The sequence below is a fragment of the Oncorhynchus gorbuscha genome, linkage group LG04 (genome assembly GCF_021184085.1).
Source record: "Oncorhynchus gorbuscha isolate QuinsamMale2020 ecotype Even-year linkage group LG04, OgorEven_v1.0, whole genome shotgun sequence".
Taxonomy (NCBI): domain Eukaryota; kingdom Metazoa; phylum Chordata; class Actinopteri; order Salmoniformes; family Salmonidae; genus Oncorhynchus; species Oncorhynchus gorbuscha.
This window is the reverse complement of record NC_060176.1, coordinates 53,980,791-54,004,401: the sequence shown is the minus strand read 5'-3', so window position 1 is coordinate 54,004,401 and position 23,611 is coordinate 53,980,791. Positions and strand designations below refer to the sequence as shown.

The 23,611-nt window shown below is 41.9% G+C and overlaps 2 protein-coding genes across 6 annotated transcripts in view; both read left to right on the top strand.

Annotated features, from left to right (window-relative positions):
• Nucleotides 1–103: 103 nt before the first annotated feature.
• Nucleotides 104–12,384, top strand: LOC124034289 (TRAF-type zinc finger domain-containing protein 1-like). Its single transcript, XM_046347277.1, has 12 exons — nucleotides 104–567; nucleotides 935–971; nucleotides 1,068–1,203; nucleotides 1,340–1,393; nucleotides 1,497–1,938; nucleotides 2,134–2,433; nucleotides 2,614–2,678; nucleotides 8,763–9,017; nucleotides 9,272–9,410; nucleotides 10,033–10,240; nucleotides 11,597–11,648; nucleotides 11,740–12,384. The coding sequence occupies exons 2-12, from the start codon at nucleotides 937–939 to the stop codon at nucleotides 11,776–11,778; spliced, it is 1,725 nt and encodes a 574-aa protein (XP_046203233.1). The 5' UTR covers nucleotides 104–567; nucleotides 935–936; the 3' UTR covers nucleotides 11,779–12,384.
• Nucleotides 12,385–14,457: 2,073 nt separating this feature from the next.
• Nucleotides 14,458–23,611, top strand: part of LOC124034288 (smoothelin-like) — a 108,923-nt gene continuing 99,769 nt past the window's right edge. For all 5 annotated transcript variants that reach the window (XM_046347272.1, XM_046347270.1, XM_046347271.1 and 2 more), the window contains exon 1: nucleotides 14,458–14,920. In XM_046347272.1, coding sequence (XP_046203228.1) covers nucleotides 14,870–14,920 — 51 coding nt within the window. In that variant the 5' untranslated portion in view covers nucleotides 14,458–14,869. The remainder of the gene's footprint in view (nucleotides 14,921–23,611) is intronic.

Sequence of the window (23,611 nt, the reverse complement as noted above, 5' to 3'; positions counted from 1 at the left end):
TTGAAAGTATTTTAAATGTGTACCAGAGCCTCAACAATTAATTGGTTGCTCAAAGGATCAAAAAGAGTAGGGAAACTAAATTACACTTTTCTTGATAATAACTTTGCTTGATGTAAGATCGCATCTACCATTCGGAAGTTATCCCATTGAAGTTTACATTTATAAGGGTTAAGGAAGGTTAGATCGGTAGGGGTTAAGGATTTAGGATATGGACGTGCCAATGATCAAATGAGAATTCCACTCGGGTGATCTCATTGGTCAACTGTCTTTCGATGACTAGCGAATCAGAGTTGTGCGTCACTAGTACTTTCAAGAAACGCTCTCACTTCGCTAGCTAGCACCCTAAAAATGGCTTGCATCAACGAGCTTGGAAAGTAGCTAGCTAGGGTCAAAATCATACAAAGTTAGCAGCAAAATAGTTTTATTGTCACCCCAGAAGTTTACTCTGACATTTAGCTTTTCAAATGGCGATTTAAAGCCGCCCTCCATATTTAGCTATCGTCTAGAGATACCTAAAGTTACGTTAGCCAAGTACAGTAAACAAACAAGGGACTGAACTCGGCACAGGTAGCTATGTGACTTTCTAATTTATAGATACCGGTACAATCTGGTAAATCGAAACTACCAGCATCGAACTGAAACAATAGCAAGCTACGTTCAATGTTCGCTTGGTCATTGTCAGCCAAATGACCATACTAGCTAAATGGTAACGTTTTCTAGCTAGCTCACGTTACTATTTAGTTTGGACAGATTGCTAGCTAGCAATCATGTGGGTTGTGGGTCATTAACGTTATCTGTACGTTCTGTAGTAAACTTGTTATAAAAGGCGAAATTTGATGCCACACGTTTTCGGGGGATTGTTTGCCGCCAGAGTTTTTCAAATGCCTATTGACAATTTCAACCTATTTTTCTTTCCCTCTTATTTCAATGCAAGCCATGGCAGATGAAAGCACAACGTTCTGTGCCAATTGGTAAGTGTGAATATTCAGGGAAGTTGAGGGACAATGTGGATAAATGCACATTAGGGCTCTTTCCCTCTCATTATTTCTTTCTCTCCCACTCTCTAGTCAGCATGACATTCCAGAGGCTAATTTCACTACTCATGAGATTCACTGTTGCCGGAATATTGCTCTGTGTGAGGTGTGCCAAGAGCCAGTGCCCCGTTCAGATCTTAAGCAGCACAAGGAGCAGGAGCATATGCAGGTACAGTGCTAAACATGGAGAGGGCGGGAGGTGGTTAGGCTAGTCATAAGTTAGCATATTCAAAGCTAGGGAGACATCCCTAAGTTGCTGTACACTTGTTGCAAAGGAGGCTTCAAACTTTTTCTTTACATTTCAGGTGAAATGTAAGTGTGGTTTAAAGGTTGAGAAAAGCCATATCGAATCCCACCAGGTATGTGAAACTTGTATCAGGATGGAGACCTCATCTACCTGACGTGATGGTCATGTATTACAAATTCAACTGAGACGTGGCTTTTATCTGACCTCTTTTTCAGAGCTCTGACTGCAATCAGCGGATGGTGCCATGTCAGTACTGTGACCTGGAGGTGGTTTTCAGTCAGTCTAAGGAGCATGAGGATTATTGTGGTACGCGCACAGAGCCCTGTCCATTCTGCATGTGCAATGTAATGTTGAGGGAGCAGGCTGTCCACCCAACCTGGTGTGGTAGCCTCACGCCTCCTCAAGAGAGGAACAACAGCCGGGCAAGTCACAGCCCAGCAGAACCCCAGTCCCCAGGAGCCTGGTTTGAAGCCTACTCCATCCGTAACCTGTTGAGGGCCAAGGAGGGAGGAGGCCACAAGAACAACAATGCCAGTGCATCTGAACGCAGGGCCCTACCACGGCCCCTGGAGGCCAGAGTGCACAACAGCACCCGGGGGCAAGTGGGCCTGGGAGGAAGGGGGGACATTGCCCCGAGGAATACAGACTTCAGCCACTGTACGTCAGCCAATGGCTCATACAAAGTGTTCAAGCTTTTCTTGTCCCTTTACATTTTCCAAAAAACATATATTAGAATTTATATTCTGGTATTGACAAACTTCCCTGGCCTATATTAAAGTGGAACATTGTTTAATTGGAATATTTTTTTGTGTGCTTTGTAAAAACATCTCACTTGTGTTTTTACCTCCCCAGTGCTGGAACAGGAAGCATCAGTGATGGCCAACAACAATTACAGCATGGCATCATTGGCATGGCCTGCAGGCCAATCACTGGGAGAGGACTCTGCCAACCTGGACTACCTGCTGGCCCTCAGCCTGCAGAGTGATGGGGACACTGGGGATCTAGGGGGAGGAGAGGGGGCCTTGTGGACGGATGTCTGGGACCACAAACTTGGAAGGATGTCCAACACCGGCTCCCTTATCTCTCCCATCTCTGCCCCAAACAACTACCAACATATCACCACAGGCACCAATATAGACCTTGACCAGACAGGTGAGATACTATACAAAATACCACTTATTGTCCCAGTTTGTTTTCATGTGATAATTATTTTCTGTTACAGTATGTTGCCCTCCTCTGTCTTTTACATTTTGACATTTCCACCCCTCTTCTGAATAAATCTTGTGTTTTCTACTGTACCCATTATTCCTTTGCTCTTTTTCTCCTATTTAGACACCATGTTGCCCTGTGAGTTCTGTGAGGATCTGTTTCCTGAAGTGGACCTCATTTTACACCAGGTTAGAAGGATCTTTTGACTCTTAGCCTACAAGTCAGGCTAACTCAATGGCGGCTGAGTCTGACGAGACCTGGGAATAAATGTCCTTTATAGGCTGCATCAGTTAGTTATAAACTCAGCCCCCCCCCCCCCCCCTTATTTCCTTCCTGTGTATGTTGTTTTTCTTTTGTTCACTCCCTCTGGTCTAATTTCCTAGTTTTCCCTCCTGATAACAGTTCATACTTGGTCACCGTTCATTTTGTCTTGCACTTGTTATTAGGATTGGGCGATGTCAACCTTTGTCCTATTGTGATTATGTACTTATAAAACGTGATGTACGATGGTATTTCTCCCTTTTGATTCAGAGGGGTTGTGTTAAATGGGGAAAACACATTTCAGTTTAATGCATTGTTGTGCAACTGACTAGGCATCCGCGTTGTCCCCCAAAAATACATTCTACAAAAATAAAAACCGCTGAAACCACAGTAATGCTATAGCGTGAAATCACATGCTACAACTGGATGAATCAGGAAGAAAGATAATGTTATTGAAAGCCTTGGCAGAGGTGAAGTGCAGGCAAATATTTTCTAATATCCCTTTCTGGTGGAGCGTGTGTGTCTGTCTCATGCACATGATGGAGCAAAGTGACAGTCAACTGATAATGCACAGGCGGTCTTACCTTAGTGAGTTATAGTCCATGAGCCAGGGCGTCAGTCGGGCTGGGCTGACTTGGGCCGACGATGTCTCAGGGATTTCTTTGAAGGTCTATGTCTCTAGAGGTGGACAATGTGTGATAGCAGTGCAGCAATAGTAGCTCTCTTTGTGCTATCACTCTTTCTTTCATCACTCCATCAGATGTGTTTTTTTCCATAGGGATTTTACCCTCTGACAAACAGTCAGTATACAACAAGCTATTGCTCACTTATACACTTTAGTCATATCATTGTAAAGCTTAGATTCATCAGGCACATTTTTCAGAACTTCGACCTCTTAAATATCATAATTACCTGTTATAAATGGATTTAAAAAGCAAACCATGATACATTTTCAACTTTGTTTGACAAGTGGAAATTATATAGATACACTACCTTTCAAAAGTTTGGGGTCACAGAAATGTCCTTGTTTTTAAAGAACTTTTTTTTCTGTCTATTTAAAATAACATCAAATTGATCAGAAATACAGTGTAGACATTGTTAATGTTGTAAATTGTAGCTGGAAACGACTGATTTTGTTTTTGAATGGAATATATATATAGGTGTGCATTGGCCCATTATCAGCAACCATTACTCCTGTGTTCCAATGGCACGTTGTGTTGGCAAATCCAAGTTTATAATTTAAAAAGGCTAATTGATCATTAGAAAACCCTTTTGCAATTATGTTAGCACAGCTGAAAGCTTGTGCTGATTGAAGAAGCAATGAAACTGGCCTCAAGACTAGTTGAGTATCTGGAGCATCAGCATCTGTGGGTTCGATTACAGGCTCAAAATGGCCAGAAACAAAGTACTTTCTTCTGAAACTCGTCAGTCTATTCTTGTTCTGAGAAATTAAGGCTATTCCATGTGAAAAATTGCCAAGAAACTGAAGATCTTGTACAACCCTGTGTACCACTCCCTTCACAGAACAGCGCAAACTGGCTCTAACCAGAATAGAAAGAGTGGGAGGCCCCAGTGCACAACTGAGCAAGAGAACAAGGACAATCCTTCATTTCTCATCATAGTGATGTAGAAAACACAACCATGTGTGCCAGATATATAAAGATTATTCACAGAAATGTGTTAATGTTCCCAGAAAGCTGTCTGAATCACTGATTTCTGAAGATGCTACGATCAACAATTGCAATATTTAATCTTCAACCATGGTAAATGAATACGTACATGTGAATAGTCATGGATGTGATTTGATTAAAATGACATACGATGTAGCTGTTTTCAGTATGAGGACTATACTGTGCATTCGGAAAGTATTCAGACCCCTTCACTTCTTCCACATTTTGTTACGTTACAGCCTTATTCTAATATGGATAAAAAATCTAAAAAAAACATGAATCAATCTATACACAAAACCCCCTAATAACAAACTAAAGACACGTTTTTAGATATTTTTGCAAATGTATTTAAAATGCCAAATACAGTCCCTTTACTGTGAAACTCAAAATTGAGCTCTGGTGTGTCCTTTTCCATTGATCATCCTTGAGATGTTTCTACAACTTGATTGGAGTCCACCTGTGGTAAATTCAATTGATTGGACATGATTTGGAAAGGCGCACACCAGTCTATATAAGGTCCCACAGTTGACAGCTGATGTCAGAGCCAAAACTAAGCCATGAGGTCGAAGGAATTGTTAGTAGAGCTCCGAGACAGGATGGTGTTGAGGCACAGATCTGAGGATGGGTACCAAAACATTTCTGCAGCATTGAAGGTCCCCAAGAACACAGTAGCCTCCATTATTCTTAAATGGAAGAAGTTCGGAACCACCAAGACTCTCCCTAGAGCTGGCAGCGCGGCCAAACTGAGCGATCGTGAGAGAAGGGCCTTGGTCAGGGAAGTGACCAAGAACCTGATGGTCACTCTGACAGAGTTTATCTGTGTAGATGGTTGTCCTTCTGGAAGGTTCTCCCATCTCTGCAGCACTCCACCAATCAGACCTTTATGATACAGTGGCCCGGCGGAAGCCACTCAGTAAAAGGCATGTGACAGCCTGTTTGAGGTTTGCCAAAAGGCACCTACAGGACACTCAGACCATGAGCAACAAGATTCTCTGGTTTGAGGAAACCAAGATTAAACTCTTCGGCCTGAATGCCAAGTGTCACGTCTGGAGGAAACCTGGCACCCCTCATCACCTGGCCAATACCATCCCTACAGTGAAGCATGGTGTTGGTAGCATGGTGTTGGTAGCATGGTGTTGGTAGCATCATGCTGTGGGGATGTTTTTCAGTGGCAGGATCAAGGCAAAGTACAGAGATCCTTGATGGGTCTTAGACTGGGTCTAAGGTTCTCCTTCCCATAGGACAACTTCCCTGAGCACACAGCCAAGACAACATAGGAGTGGCTTTGGGACAAGTCACTGAATGTCCTTGAGTGGCCCAGCCAGAGCCTGGACTTGAACCCAATCGGACATCTCTGGAGAGAGCTTCTAGAAAATTTCTACGCAGTGACACTCCCATCCAACCTGACAGAGCTTGAGATGACCTGCAGAGAAGAATGGGAGGAACTCCACATGCGACGCTTGTAGTGTCATACCCAAGAAGACTCAAGGCTGTAATCACTGCCAAATGTGCTTCAACAAAGTACTGAGTAAAGGGTCTGTATACTTATGTAAATGTAATATTTCAGTTTTTTATTTTTAATACATTTGCAAACATTTCTAAGCCTGTTTTTGCTTTGTCATTATGGGTTATTGTATAGATTTGAATCAATTTTAGAATTAGTCTGTAACGTAACAAAGTGTGGGGAAAAGTGAAGGGGCCTGAATTCTTATCGAATGCACTGTATACCAAACACCTTACATTCCATTACAGTGCAGTAAAATCCAATGTTGTGCCTGTTGGCTTATTACATTACTTTTAGTATTCTATTAACGGACCAATCTGCTTTGGCCCCATAGTAAGAACTTTAATGAACTACATATAATAGTTTGTTGCTCACATCAGGTGAAAACGAATTGGCATTCCACATTGTAATGTATTTAGCAAGTGTCTAGTCCTCTACTACCGTTGCTGCACTGCAATCACACATTTTCCAACTCTATGGACATAAAAAAATAGTGGGCCCAAGTGAGCCTGATGACACATTTGTGGGTTTGGCTCATGGACTATTATAAATCATGGTCTGGATAGAAGTAAAGTCTACGGTCTTCAGAACTGGATAATTGCTTTCCATCATTCTCTTCTCTTAAAGGAGAATTTACCCAAAATCAAATAACTCCCAAGGGATTTCATACATTGAAACTATTTCAGTGGAGTTTGCCCTCTCTTTCCCTGTAGTGCTGTATTGAAATGGCTGCAAAAACGGGACTTGTGACCTTGCTCTGCTCCGTTGCCAGTGAATTTTATGTTTCAGAAATCTGCAAAATGTGGACATTCGTTTTATTGAAAGTGTACGGCCGAATGAGCTATTTTTGTCATGTGCTATCGCTTTTGAGCCACTAAAGGTGTACTTTTCCACCTAAATCGTTTGCAGTGTAATGCTCATGTGCACCGTCATGGGGAGACACTGCTACGTAGAAATATCACAATATGTCCTTATGTGGAGCTTGAAGTCACACATTTTTTTTCAAATGGGGGGGGGGAGGAGCTGGAGCGAAAGTTGATTTTTAAATTAGGCATATCGCAGGTAAAGTTAGTTATGCAAAGTTGGGGAAAAGATGGTAGAAAGAGAGCTGTTATTCGGTCCCTAGCTGTACTTTATACTGGAAATCAAAGGAAGAAGGCACCAAATATCACTGTTTTCTGATAAAGATACAGAGAGATGCAGAAGATGGTTATTAGCAATTCGAAATAGTAAAAGTAAATAATTATACGACCAATCTTGCATTGCTCTGTATGTGTGTATCCAGCACTTCATCAACGATGGATATGAACGACATATCCAATCTGGATTTATGGGGACAGAAAACCAAAGGATCCTAAAAGATAGGGAGAGAGTGGGGGAGAGAGCAAACTCCACTGAACTAGTTTCAATGTATGGAATCACTTGGGAGTTTCTGGATTTTGGGTAAACTTCTCCTTTAATGGGCATAAAGCTGTGATTGAGAGTAGCCTAAGCCATTTGTCTTCTTTTTGAAAGCGGCAACCTTAAGCTATTAGAATATTTGGGAAATAGGCTACTGTTCATGAATTTAATACTCCTCATAGGAGGATAGGTTATTGGCCTCGCTTGGTGGGATTCTTCTGCACTGCACGGACAATTCCTGTCTTATTAAGCTTAAACTTGATAAAACGTATCATTTAATTTTTCTATAGGCCAATATTATATTGTTTTTCCTCTCATTATTAGTCCCCTGACTGCCTTACGTAAGGCAGTCAGGGGACTAATAATGAGAGGAAAAAACAATATAATATTTAGGCTATTAATACAACTTTTTGCGATGGGTATCTGTTACATTCATTCAGTGTTTAATCGGTAGAGAAAGCATGCATGCACAAAACAATGAAAGCCTAGCCCAAAGTTATATTAATATCAAATGGAGAGACAAGGGAATATAGCCTACTTTAAAAAAAAAAACAGTTAGGCACAAGGGTAAATCCACTTGAATTCAATCACTTTTTGACAGCACCCCTTTTGATTTGAGCAAAACCTTCCATACATATTTTCCCATTGTAGAAGTCCTCAGAAAAGGACCTTTTGGGCTTGACTGCCAAAACATTCAGGAAATAAAGGTGCTCAAAGTTGACTTATTTTGCATACCATACCATGAGACATCCATGTACCTTTATCTCATTAATGTTTTGGCATTCAGGTCCAAAACGTCCCTTTATGACCACTCTTTCTATGGGTAAACGTATGCAGCGTTTTAAAATCAAGTTATTCTGACAAAAAGGGATTGAATTCAAATGGATTGTGTCTGTTCTTAAACAAATTCTCGTTTTCAGCTATAAGGCCCATGCACCCGAGAGAGAGAGAGAGACAATATTTTCTGACTGGACATTTTGCACCTCCCTGTCTAGCCTATATTCCTCTACTCTGTAGGCCTATATAACATGTGCTATTTATTGAAATAGGACTGGCAGATTACTCAGAATGTCACTTGTGTGCTGCCCTTGCCAGTCAAGTTCAAATAGGATAAACCATTGTTCGTCACATCACGATGTCGTCACCATCGACGATGCCTGTCAATCATCGTCGATAGACGATACTATCGTAATATCACTCAACCCTACTTGGTATCCCACCCCCGACACCTTTTTAAATGCACAATTATGTAACGTCGATAGTTATGGTGGAATGCCACAATATGTAAATGTTTAGAAAATGACTAACAGTTCTATCGGAGGGCTGATTTGATAGTGTGGATCATGTGGTAATTACCTGAGGGGAGGTAGCTAGCCACCTGATCTATCTGGTGAGCAGAAATACATTTTCCCACCATGGCTGTTTTTGTCTTTCAGACTGGCTGTAGTCCAGCCTCAGCCTTTGCATCTTTCAGCAAGCGTCCTCCATCTCCACGCTATGATGACAGGATTGCTAGGGGTGCTGTTGGTCTTCTGCACATACCACCTGACACCCCTAGCTTCCCCTCCTTGCCCCTTTCAGTCTCCCCGCTCTCCTACAGTTCACCTGCCAGTCCACTAGAGGGGGACGTGGTTATTCCCTGTGAGTTCTGTGGCGTGGCCCTGGCGGAGGCTGTTGTCTTTCACCACCAGGTAGGCCTATGTTATTTGCTCTGCAAGATGTAGTAAGAACTGAAGATCATAATCAAAGAGTGTATGCCAATAATTTTGGAAAGTCCTTAGTCACAATACAAATGAGGGAGAAAAGTCATTTTGACGGGTAGAAAATCTTAACTTTGCTCCTATACCTGTGTATTAACATGGTAATTACTTAAGTATTATTGCACTAACATGTTGCTCCATAGTAATTTCCTAGTAATCGAGTAGAGCATGACACTTTTTTACAGGATAAGTGTGACCTCCGACCCTGCTCTGTTCACTCAGTGGATAAGGTCAGCAAAGTGTCCTTTCAGAAACCATCTCTTCCTCCAAAAGAGAGCTGTGGACAGAACTCTCCTGAGGTGCAGAGGAGACTCAAGCACCAATGTAAGACACTGAACCCCATGTTCACCAATGCTCAATCATTTTTAACAAAGTCAATGTTGCTTGGGTGACATCTATCCACCTATGTTTTATTTTATTAAAATGTTATTTTACAAGGTAGGTTGATTGAAAACACATTCTCATTTACAGCAATGACATGGGGCATAGTTGCAGGGGAAAGGGGGGGAGATGAATAAGTCAATTGGAAGCTGGGGGTGATAAGGTGGCTATGATGGTATGAGGGCCAGATTGGGAATTTAGCCAGGACACCGGGGTTAACACCCCTTCTCTTACTATAAATGCAATGGGATCTTTAGTGACCACAGAGAGTCAGGACACCTGTTTAACATCCCATCCAAAAGACTGTACCCTACACAGGGTAATGTACCAATTAGTGCCATAGTGTATTGGGATATATTTTTTTAGACTATAGGAATGAGTGCCTCCTACTGGCCCTCCAACACCACATCCAGCAGCATCTAGGCTCCCATCTCGGGACCAACTCTGCTTCGCTTCAGACAAGGCAGCAGTGGGATGCAGGGTGGTATGCTGCTATGTATAATTTGTACATCAAATTCAGAGAGACTGACTAATTTTGTGTGTGTGTACTCGCTTGCATCTAAAGTGGACTCCTTGAGTGGGCTGGACAGAGAGAGGCCCCTGGTGCGAAGCCCAAACGAATGGCAGAGAGACCACAGTGGGCTGCCCATTACAGGCAAGATCTCAAACTGTGATCCCCAGGTGAAGAACAGACTCCAGCATGGCAGAGAGGCAGATGGTGGCCACTCACTTTTCAGTGAAGGCCACAAATCCAACTCTGCACCAGCTGTGGGGTAAGAACAATGACATACCTTCCATAATGTAATTTTAACAAACAATTTGTTTTGGTACAAAAACGTAATTTAAAATGGTTTGGAAACCTAATATCTGGATTATGTTTTGTGTTACAGAATTAGTGTTAAGTGTTTTCTTTAGTATAATATAGGGATGGTAATTAAAGGATGTAACGATTCACCAATACACATCGCTCCCTGATTCAAATGTTTAATATATGAGTGCACATGTGGGAGCCCAAACCGATCCACATTAAGCATGCATCGGTTAGAGAAAAATGACTCAAACCTTACAAATCGCCTATTTACCAATGTTTTTAACTCATTGTATTATTCCAAAAATACCTCTTATCTGTTGTGACTGAATTTATGACTCCTTCAGTTCAGTAGCCTATCGAACTTTCATGCATGTTCTGCATATGACTGTCAGATAACAACTGTGTGCATTGTGCAGGAGACACAGCTGCTCGTGCAAACGAGAGGTAGACCTATCCCCTGTTCTAATATCTGACACTTCAGCATTCAGATGCTTGTACAATGGCTTTCACAATGTCAAATGATAGGCTTTATTAGTTACAACCTATGTAGTTTGCTGAGTCATTGTTACCGAATGCACAATAGAAAGTTGTTTTACCGGAGTTGTGTAGTTTACCAGAGTGGATGCAACGCACATTCAATTGATGATTGGGGTTTTAAATCATTCAGATTTTATTGAGATTGTTCAGGTTCACCATAAATAATTTTGGTAGATTTGCTTTAAACAGTTAGTGTATTTGGTCATTTTTACATGAACATGGTAATTTCATAAAGGACAGCAATCATTTCGCATTCATTGGTTTAAGCGGTAAAAATGGTCTAAACCATTCGCTTTCAAAAGGGGGGTAAAATCCCAAACTACATTGTTAAATGGCTAAATGCCATGCTAATTTCTAAATATAAATATTGACATAGTAGTAGCTCAGCATTTTCAATCTGTTAAAAATGACAAGTTAATCAGTGGTGATGGGGATCTCAGATAAAACGTGTGGGGGGGGGGGACCGGACCGGACCAAAAGCATACCTTTACCCCACCCGTAATCTGATAGTGGGGTTGTAGATGCTCAGGTTTGCCCATTGGCTCGGCTCAGGTGCCTACACACACTGAGGGCCTCTCAGTTTAGGGAAGTAATCTCAGACAGATCCACCGCTAATCAAACCGAATTGCACCAAATAATTTCAAACTAAAAAGTATCGTTCCTGTATCATATTGGAGCCAATGCATCTAGATAGGTGTCGAATCGTTCATGAAAGGAGAGATGCACGTCCCTAATGATAATGCTTCCAAATTAAATAAAATATTTTGCTTCTATCCACCAGGCCACCCCTAAGAGAAAATAATGGGGGAAGAAGGAATGCAGGGCCATCAAAGGTAAACAAACAATCATTGTTTCTTTAGAGCTTCTATGGGGGTCATCTTTTAAGTAAATTTGAAAGTTTTCTGTGACCACATTCATTTTTAGGTGCCTAAGAAGCAAAACAAAGAACAGGATGAGGAGTGAGGTCGAGACTGTCGATGGGAAGAGCACCAGGCAATTACCAAATGTTTTTTTGTGTGAGCTGTGGTCTGTCACACTAAAAGTGGTGTTTCTGGCTGACAACATTGAAGACACCTCCGAGGTCTCACCATGCTTAGGTTGGTGTTTAACACTGATGCCCAACTGCGCAGCAGATTACGTGGTGTGCAACCAGTGGTTGAATCAATCCAATATAGTTGCCTGTATGTGTGTCGGTATGAATCAGTCGCTCTACCTGTAAAAAAAAAAAGTATAAACAGTCAAACTGACATTTTTGTGATTCCAATATTTTGTTATAACTTTAAGCTTATTGTAATCCTTTCAGTTTTAAACTTTTAATATAAATTGTATAGAATCTAAAACCCACCTTATTATACTCTTGAAAAAACTATGTAAAGAAAAAAAAATGTATATGTAAGACATCTTGAAGCGCCACAAAGTAATTGTACTGTTCTCTGAATAAGGGAAAATCAATGACAAATAAATACATTATCTAAGCATTATTTGTATTTCAGACTGCACCTATAAGTGTTTTTATTAAAATAGACTGATGTCATCTTCATACTTTTAATAAATCCTAGTATTGCTGCATATGTGCTTGTTGATCACTCTTAATGTAAAAGAATGTTCTCAATACAAAGTATTTATTCATCACATGGCCATCCTAGAATTGTAATAGGCTGAAATGCTTTGAAACCTACACATATCACATTGGTTACTGCAGTATGACCAGAGTGAGATTTGCAGAGATTCAAAATTAGTACTTGGTCAATGGTCCTCCATTTTCCCCACCTGTAAAAGTATAGTTTGCAGACCATTGGCATTAATTTCTTCAGTTCCGTGTTGGCTGTATCCCTCATTCAATAGGTTAAACATCTCAATTATACTGAACAAAAATATAATATAACATGCAACTATTTCACAGATTCGACTGAGTTAGAGTTCATAAGGAAATTAGTCAGGTGAAATAAATTCATTAGGCTCTAATCTATGGACTGTATATGACTGAGAATACAGATATCTTAACAAATAAAAGGGTAGGAGCATGGATCAGAACCAGTCAGTATCTGGTGTGACCACCATTTGCCTCATGCAGTACATCTGCTTCGCGTAATGTTGATTGTGGCCTGTGGAATGTTGTCCCACTCTTCAATGACTGTGCGAAGTTGCTGGGAATTGGTGGGAACTGGAAAACGCTGTCGATCCAGAGCATCCCAAACATACTCTATGGGTGACATGTCTGGTGAGTATGCAAGCCATGGAATAAGTGGAATTGTTTACAGATCCTTGTGACATGGGGCCATGCATCACGCTGAAACATGAGGTGATGGCAGGTGAATGACAAGACAATGGGCCTCAGGATCTCGTCATGGTATCTGCATTCAAATTGCCATTGATAAAAAGCAATTGTGTTCGTTGTCCATAGCTTATGCCTGCTAATACCATAACCCCACCTACATGTGGTGCACTGTAGCCTAGTGGTTATAGCATTAGGCCAGTGACCAAAAAGCTGTCGTTCTTCCCCCGAGCAAGGCAGTCAATCCACTGTTCCCCGGGCGCCGAAGACGTGGATGTCAATTTAAGGCAGCTCCCTGCACTTCTCTGATTCAGAGGGGTTGGGTTAAATGCGGAAGACACATTTCAGTTGAAGGCATTGTTGTACAACTGACTAGGTATCCCCCGTTCACACGATGCCAAACACGTGGTCTGCGGTTGTTAGGCCGGTTGGACATAGTGCCAAATTCCCTAAAATGACGGAGGCAGCATATGGTAGATAAATGAACATTCTATTCTCAGGCAACAGCTCTGGTGAACATTTCCACAGTCAGCAAGCCAATTGCACGCTCCCTCAAAACTATAGACATCTGAGGCATTGTGCTGTGTGAAAAACACAAACATTGTAGAGTTGTCTTCTATTGTCCCCAGCACAAAGTGCACCTGTGTATTGATCATGCTGTTCAATCAGCTTCTTGATATGCCACACCTGTCAAGTGTATGGATTATTTTGACAAAGAAAATCTCGCTAACAGGGATGTAAATATTTGTGTGAAAAATTAGAAAAGCTTTTAATGCATATGGATAATTTCTATGATATTTTATTTCAGCTCATAAAACATGAGACCAACACTTTACATGTTGTGTTTATATTTTTGTTCAGTCTAAGTCAAAAGTTAAGCGTTGCCTTCTGGTAGTTCACATATTGTTCACTGGTGGGCAGAGTCTACTCATCTATTTCTGACTTTGAAACAATTCAGCACCTGAATGTCTACGATAGAGGTTCATGAGGTTCACATGATGTATAGCCAACGATACCATCACGTTTAGGCGAAACAATATTTTCCAAGCGAAATTTATTATAGCCTACTTTATTGACCATATCTAGTAGATATTGGATTTCAAAATTGTTATATTTATAAAATACATTGTATCTAATGAAGGCAACATAATGATACTGTTTATCTAAATATTTTTGTCCTCTTGGCCTAGTTTTTTTTCTGAACTTAATTACGTGTATTACTTATTGATTAATAACTACATCTTGAGTACCCACGAAGGGCCGCGGTTTTGAATATGTTATTCAATTGGTCGATGAGTATTTCAGGGGCGGGGCAGACATCAAATCTAGTGGGATTCTGTATTCAAACTCAAGCTCTGGTTCGTTTATTCTAAACATTTTAGGAGTTAGAGAAAAGTGAAGGAAGCCAGAGAGTTGAGGTTTTTAAATATGTTTTTAATCTCCAAATTACTCTAATCGTTTTTTTATTGACATAATCCAAAAGTTATTTTCAGGCAGGGGTTTTCATTGTGATCAGACTCATAAATTATTTGTAAAGTTGCTTTGAAGAAACTCCGATTCGAGCAGGTGGAGCATCAATTCCGACACGTCAAAAGGGGACTTGGACCTTCTTTTGGGATATAATTGTTGCCAGCATTTGTATGCTACTGGCCCACGTTATTACATTGATAGGTCAGTTATTTGTTTGAAGGCTGTTTCCAAAACAAAAGCCGGCTTTTTGTTCGTCGTTGAGTTTGCGCTTTTTACCGCTCACCTGTCATTGTAGCCTAAAGACTGAAAATGTCTGCTGAAAGGTATTCAACTTTGGATGAACCGTCGCTTCGGAATCTGGTGAGTATGGTGTGAAACAAATACTGCTTTATTTATATTGTGTGTACCTCGGCTCATATTACACTTTACTAGAGGCTAATATGAAAGTTTATTTTTACACACCTGAGAATAATTGGGCATGGAATCTCAGGTTCTACCCAGTACCTATGAAAAGGGAGCGACAATGATTAGCCACAATAGTGGAATCTGCGATTTGCCTTAAAGATAAGTCACGCATTAAGTGATGCAAACGGATACAAATAGTGTAATCATGACATATTTGGACTAGAATTATAAATTGTAATGTTACAATTTCAGTTGGAATCCAATTCATTTTACAATAAACAGAACATTGAAATCACACTGTGGATGTATTAGACTGCATAATTGCATTGGGGGAATAATTACAGTGTCAGAAAGCATTCAACATTTTGTTGTGTTAAAGGCTGAATGTAATACTGATTCTTTGTGCCACTGGCCTATACACACTACCCCCCACACACACTACCCCCATACTATGAAAGTGCAATTATGAAAACATTTTTATTAAGTTGCATGGACTCACTGTGTGCAATAATGGTGTTAACATGATTTTTGAATAACTACCTCATCTCTGTACCACACAAATACAGTAAATGTAAGGTCCCTCAGTCAAGCAGTGCAATTTAAACACAGATTAATCCACAAAGAAAAGGGAGATTTTACATTGCCTCGCAAAGAAGGGCACCTATTGGTAAAAAAATGACATTGACTATCGCTTTGAGCAAGGTGAAGTTAACAATACACCCAGTCACTACAAACATACAGGTGTCCTTCCCAGAGTAAGGACACCACTCAGGGATTTCACCATGTAGCCAGTGGTAACTTTAAAACAGAGTAGCAGGAGAAGAACCTAAAACACGTGGCTGGAGTTTCTGAGTGGTCTAGTTACAGTTTTGACTTAAATCGGCTTGACAATCAATGGCAATTCTTGAAAATGGCTGCCTAGCAATGATCAACATCCAGCTCGACAGAGCGTGAATCATTTTTAAAAGAATGTGCAAATATTGTACAATCCAGGTGTGCAAAGCTCTTCGAGACTTCGCTACTCTTCGCTACTAAAGATGATTAACACTCCAATACCTTTACTTTGTTGTCCTTAAGCCATGTTGCAACAACTTTGGAAGTATGCTTGGTCATTGTCTATTTGGAAGATCCATTTGAGACCAAGCTTTAACTTCCTGACTGATGTTTTGATGTTGCTTCTATATATCTACATCATTTTACTTCCTCATGATGCCATCTATTTAGTGAAGTGCACCAGTCCCTCTTTCAGCAAAGCACCCTCACAACATGATGCTGCCACCCCTGTGCTTCAGTTGGGATGGTTTTCTTTGGATTGGATTTCCTCCAAACATAACATTGGTCATTATAGCCAAATAGTTGTATTTTTGTTTCATCAGACCAGAGGATATTTCTCCAAAAAGGTCTGTGTGCCCATCTGCAGTTGCAAACTGTAGTCTGGCTTTTTTATGACAGTTTGAGCAGTGGCTTCTTCCTTGCTGAGCTGCCTTTCAGGTTATGTCGATATGGGACTCATTTTACTGTTGATATAGATACTTTTGTACCTGTTTCCTCCAGCATTTTCACAAGTTCCTTTGCTGTTGTTCTGGGATTTATTTGCACTTTTCACACCAAAGTACGTTCAGACAGACTGCGTCTCCTTCCTGAGTGGTATGATGGCTGCGTGGTCCCATGGTGTTTATACTTGCGTACTATTGTTTATACAGATGAACGTGGTACCTTCAGGCATTTGGAAATTGCTCCCAAGGATGAACCAGACTTGTGGAGGTCTACAATTGTTTTTCCTGAGGTCTTGGCTGATTTCTTTTAATTTTCCCATGATGTCAAGCAGAGGCACTGAGTTTGAAGGTAGCCTTGAAATACATCCACAGGTGCAGCTCCAATTGACTCAAATGATATCAATTAGCCTATCAGAAGCTTCTAAAGCCATGACATCATTTTCTGGAATTTTCCTAGCTGTTTTAAGGCACAGTCAATTTAGTGTAAGTAAACTTCTGACTCACTGGAAGTGTGATACAGTGAATTATAAGTGAAATAATCTGTAAACAATTCTTGGAAAAATTACTTGTGTCATGCACAAAGTAGATGTCCTAACCGACTTGCCCAAACTATAGTTTGTTCACAAGAAATTTGTGGAGTGGTTGAAAATGACTCCAACCTAAGTCTATGTAAATTTCAGACTTCAACTGTATCCCTCGAGCTCAACCCTGGACCTCGAAGCCAGTTCCACTCTAATCTCCGACCACTACCTTGTATCCTTTTCCCTCTCGCTCTCATCCAACACTTCCCACACTGCCCCTACTCGGATGGTATCGCGCCGTCCCAACCTTCGCTCTCTCTCCCCCGCTACTCTCTCCTCTTCCATCCTATCATCTCTTCCCTCTGCTCAAACCTTCTCCAACCTATCTCCTGATTCTGCCTCCTCAACCCTCCTCTCTTCCCTTTCTGCATCCTTTGACTCTCTATGTCCCCTATCTTCCAGGCCGGCTCGGTCCTCCCCTCCCGCTCCGTGGCTTGACGACTCATTGCGAGCTCACAGAACAGGGCTCCGGGCAGCCGAGCGGAAATGGAGGAAAACTCGCCTCCCTGCGGACCTGGCATCCTTTCACTCCCTCCTCTCTACATTTTCCTCCTCTGTCTCTGCTGCTAAAGCCACTTTCTACCACTCTAAATTCCAAGCATCTGCCTCTAACCCTAGGAAGCTCTTTGCCACCTTCTCCTCCCTCCTGAATCCTCCTCCCCCTCCCCCTCCTCCCTCTCTGCAGATGACTTCGTCAACCATTTTGAAAAGAAGGTCGACGACATCCGATCCTCGTTTGCTAAGTCAAACGACACCGCTGGTTCTGCTCACAGTGCCCTACCCTGTGCTCTGACCTCTTTCTCCCCTCTCTCTCCAGATGAAATCTCGCGTCTTGTGACGGCCGGCCGCCCAACAACCTGCCCGCTTGACCCTATCCCCTCCTCTCTTCTCCAGACCATTTCCGGAAACCTTCTCCCTTACCTCACCTCGCTCATCAACTTATCCCTGACCGCTGGCTACGTCCCTTCCGTCTTCAAGAGAGCGAGAGTTGCACCCCTTCTGAAAAAACCTACACTCGATCCCTCCGATGTCAACAACTACAGACCAGTATCCCTTCTTTCTTTTCTCTCCAAAACTCTTGAACGTGCCGTCCTTGGTCAGCTCTCCCGCTATCTCTCTCAGAATGACCTTCTTGATCCAAATCAGTCAGGTTTCAAGACTAGTCATTCAACTGAGACTGCTCTTCTCTGTATCACGGAGGCGCTCCGCACCGCTAAAGCTAACTCTCTCTCCTCTGCTCTCATCCTTCTAGACCTATCGGCTGCCTTCGATACTGTGAACCATCAGATACTCCTCTCCACCCTCTCCGAGTTGGGCATCTCCGGCGTGGCCCACGCTTGGATTGCATCCTACCTGACAGGTCGCTCCTACCAGGTGGCGTGGCGAGAATCTGTCTCCTCACCATGCGCTCTCACCACTGGTGTCCCCCAGGGCTCTGTTCTAGGCCCTCTCCTATTCTCGCTATACACCAAGTCACTTGGCTCTGTCATAACCTCACATGGTCTCTCCTATCATTGCTATGCAGACGACACACAATTAATCTTCTCCTTTCCCCCTTCTGATGACCAGGTGGCGAATCGCATCTCTGCATGTCTGGCAGGCATATCAGTGTGGATGACGGATCACCACCTCAAGCTGAACTTCGGCAAGACGGAGCTGCTCTTCCTCCCGGGGAAGGACTGCCCGTTCCATGATCTCGCCATCACGGTTGACAACTCCATTGTGTCCTCCTCCCAGAGCGCTAAGAACCTTGGCGTGATCCTGGACAACACCCTGTCGTTCTCAACTAACATCAAGGCGGTGGCCCGTTCCTGTAGGTTCATGCTCTACAACATCCGCAGAGTACGACCCTGCCTCACACAGGAAGCGGCACAGGTCCTAATCCAGGCACTTGTCATCTCCCGTCTGGATTACTGCAACTCGCTGTTGGCTGGGCTCCCTGCCTGTGCCATTAAACCCCTACAACTCATCCAGAACGCCGCAGCCCGTCTGGTGTTCAACCTTCCCAAGTTCTCTCACGTCACCCCGCTCCTCCGCTCTCTCCACTGGCTTCCAGTTGAAGCTCGCATCCGCTACAAGACCATGGTGCTTGCCTACGGAGCTGTGAGGGGAACGGCACCTCAGTACCTCCAGGCTCTGATCAGGCCCTACACCCAAATAAGGGCACTGCGTTCATCCACCTCTGGCCTGCTCGCCTCCCTACCACTGAGGAAGTACAGTTCCCGCTCAGCCCAGTCAAAACTGTTCGCTGCTCTGGCTCCCCAATGGTGGAACAAACTCCCTCACGACGCCAGGACAGCGGAGTCAATCACCACCTTCCGGAGACACCTGAAACCCCACCTCTTTAAGGAATACCTAGGATAGGATAAAATAATCCTTCTCACCCCCCCCCTTAAAATATGTAGATGCACTATTGTAAAGTGGCTGTTCCACTGGATGTCATAAGGTGAATGCACCAATTTGTAAGTCGCTCTGGATAAGAGCGTCTGCTAAATGACTTAAATGTAAATGTAAATGTAATCAGGGACTGATTTAGTCTTGGGACACCAGGTGGGTGCAATTTAATTAACAGGTAGAATAGAAAACCAGCAGGATCTGGAACTCGTAGGGTAAGAGTTGAATACCCCTGGTGTATATGAATGGACAAAGCCATCGATCACGTGACACCAATTATTGCTATGTGAAGACTCAATATCGCATTGAAACCATATGAAGTCGGTTGAGATGGCGTCTCATTGACTCCAGCCACCCAATCCCATAGACTGTTCTCGCTCCTCTGCAAGCGTTACTGGAGCCGCCTGATACCAAGAGGCTCCTGAACAGCTTTCTATCCCCAAGCCATAAGACTGCTAAATGGGTAACAAAATGGCTACACGCACGGTCTGCATTGACTCTCTTTTTTTATTTAAAATGTTTGCTCTGACCATACATATTTAACCCTACCACTCCAGTATCCCGGCACATTGTAAATATGGTATTGGCATTGTCCCTGTATATAGCTAGCTTACATTCTCATGTTTTATTTATATTTCTTGTGTTTTTGTTCTTTACTTTTTTTTATTTTTATAGTACTATAAATTACAGTGTTGGGAAATAGCAAGCGAGAAAGACATTTCACTGTGCACGTGACAATTGAAACATAACATGCACAGTTTGAGTTACTCCATGATGTTACGTTGCAGGCTAGCTAGAATAAGATGGCGCTGCAGTGGATAGCAGCCGTTTTACTCTATTTAAAAAAATAAGAAGAATTTATGCTGAGCCTAACTTTTTTTTCTTACATAATGTCTCTGTCATCATTTCCTATGACCAAAAACAGCTTCTGGACATTAGAACAGTGATTACTAACCTCGATTTGGATGACAATTTCTACTTGTCGGCAGCTCTGGACGTTCTGCTTACCAGGCCCTAATACCCAAGACTCTAAAGAGAAAACAACGGCGCACGAGATTCAAATGAGCCGGCATCCTGATGTGACTATGTTGGCGAGCAAAAAAACTGCCTCTACCCACTGTTCTATTAGCGAACGTACAGTCAGTAGAGGACTAACTGGACGAGCTCTGCTTGAGACTATCTTGTCAACAGGACATGAAGAACTGTAATATTCAGTTTTTCTGAGTTGTGGCTGAACAAGGACATGGATAATATACATCCCTGTTTTTTTCATGCCTTGTCTCGACCGGACAGCAGCCTCTGGAAAGGGGGTGTATCTCTTTGTTAACAGCAGGTGCGCAATCTAATGTTAAGGAAGTCCTCAAGTTTTTGCTCGCCTAAGTTAGAATACCTCATGATAAGCTGCAGACCATACTATTTACCAAGAATTGTCATATTTTTCGTAGCTGTCTATTTACCTCCTGAGTCAAACTCATTCCAAGGAGGGGCGAGAGTTTGCAGGTTTTCACTCCACCCTTGTACTTGACTGGGTGCTTCTCTTGGCCTGTGATTTTAATGCAGGGGAACTGAAATACGTTTGATAAAATTTGACCAGCATGTCACTGGTGCAACTATATGCGACACAACTCTTGATCACCTTCACTCCACACACACAAATGCGTACAAGGCTCTCCCTCACCCTCCCTTTGGCAAATCTGACCATAAATATCTGCCTGATTTCTGGTTACATGCAAAAACTCAAACGGGAAGTACCAGTGACACGCTCAATACGGAAGTGGTCCGATGAAGCGGATTCTAAGCTACAGGACTGTTTTGCTAGCACAGTATGTTCCGCGATTCATCCATGTGACGGTTTGTGCCGTCACTCTGCTACCAAACTGAGCATCTGCACCATTTTTAATTAAAAAATGTAACATTAAAAGTCATCATTGTGCATTGAGTTGTACAGTTTAACTTTTGTTTTGGTTTGGCATATAATCAGATTCCCAGCATCATTCTGTTCCAGTGGAATTGCCATTAGCTAATGTGGCTCACGTCACAGTGGTGTCAAAGTCCCGCAATAAGGGCTATGATGCTAATATTTGTGTGCACTCTTCAGCGTTGTGTTTTCTGGGTGTCACTGAGTAGGCTGATGCCTATGGAGTGTGCACACATAAAATGGTGTAAGGCTGTACAGTCCAATATGAATGTTGACTGGGGTACTGATTTGCATAGTCAGTTCTGCAATAAGAACTATGATGCTAATATTTGTGCAAACGCTATTCCATGGACTTGTATTCTGTGGGTGTCACTGAGTAGGCTGATACCTATGGAGTGTTTATCCATAAAATGGAGTAAGGATGTACAGTTAACATAAATCTGCCACCTATGCAATTATGCAGTCCAATACAGTGCCTTCAAGAAAGTATTCACACCCCTTAACTTTTTGTTGCGTTAGCCTGTATTTAAAATGGATTAAATTGAGATTTTTTGTCGCTGGCCTACACACAATACTCCATAATGTCTAAGTGGAATTATGTTTTTTTAAATGTTTACTGAAATGTCTTGAGTCAATAAGTATTGAACCCCTTTGTTATGGCAAGCCTAAACAAGTTCAGGGGTAAACATTTGCTTAACAAGTGACAAGTTGCATGGACTGTATGTAATAATAGTGTTTTAACATGATTTTTGAATTACTACCTCATTTCTGTACCCCACACATGCAATTATCTGTAAGGTCAAGCAGTAAATTTCATATTGATAGATGGTTAAAAAAGAAAACATTGAATATTCATTTGCGCAAGTTATTAATTATACTTTGGATGGTGTATCGATACACCCAGTAATACATAGGTAAAGGCATCCTTCCTAATTAATTTGCCGGAGAGGAAGGAAACTCAGGGATTTCACCATGAGGCCTAATGACTTTAAAACAATTACAGTTTAATGGCTGTGATGGGAGAAACTGAGGATGGATCAACATTGAATTTACTCAACAATACTAACCTAATTGACAATTTGAAAAGAAGGAAGCCTTTACAAAATAAACATTTCCAAAACATGCATCCTGTTTGAAACAATGCTTTAAATCAATACTGCAAAAAATTTGGCAAAGCAATTCACTTTTGTTCAGAATACAAAGTGTAATGTTTGTGGCAAATACAACACATTTACTGAGTACCACTCTCCATATTTTCAAGTATATTGGTGGCTGCAACATGTTATGGGTATGCTTGTAATCGTTCAGGACTGGGGACTTTTTCAGGATAAAAATGGAATGGAGTTAAGCAAAGGCAAAGTCCTAGAGGAAAACCTGCTTCAGTCTGCTTTCCACCAGACACTAGGAGATGAATTCACCTTTCAGCAGGACAATAACCTAAAACACAAGGCCAAATCTACACTGGAGTTGCTTACCAAGAAGACCGTGAATGTTCTGGTGTGAAATGACAGCAGGCCTTTAACCAGTATGTCCAGAAAGCCCCAGAGTCCCAGACAATATAGAATTATAAAAGTAAGTCTCTGACACCCAATTCTGCATGTTTATTGTTTTATATATATTTTTTCAAACATTGTTTTCTTAAAGATGAATGTAAATGGGCTACAATTTAATTATGGAGATTAAGGTGAGTCTCAAAGTTCAGACGACAGTGTAGGTCTATGCTTTATGTATGGTAGATCCTAGCCTACATGTCAATGGCATCCCAATTATTCTCATTTTCTATAGACTAACATAGTAGTTTGGTGAGCACGTAGTAGTGCTTGGGAATTTTGAACTGTTTTTGATGAGCACACACATTCCTCAATGCACCCCTTGACCCCTTAGGATGCACGTATTTGTAGCAGTTTGAGATACTGGTTCTAGACACCTGGTTCTAAATACTTCTAAATGAGTCTAGACACCCATTTAGAAGTATTTTAGCCAGATTGGTATGGCCTTGCTGAACACTAACAGACAGTACCTTTTAAAAAATCCCAGTTGTGGTGGAGGTGACATGACAGACAATGTTGCTCAACAGGCTTGGTCATAAAATCTTCCAGACAGAAATGCTGATGGACAGGACACCTAGAGACAGGGCTTAATGGTGTTTACTTAAAGGCCCAGAGCAGTCAGCATTCAGTTTTCCTGTTTCATATGATATTGTACAACAGCTGATGACACCAACTGTCAAAGTGTGTTATTTTCTGATAGTTGCTGG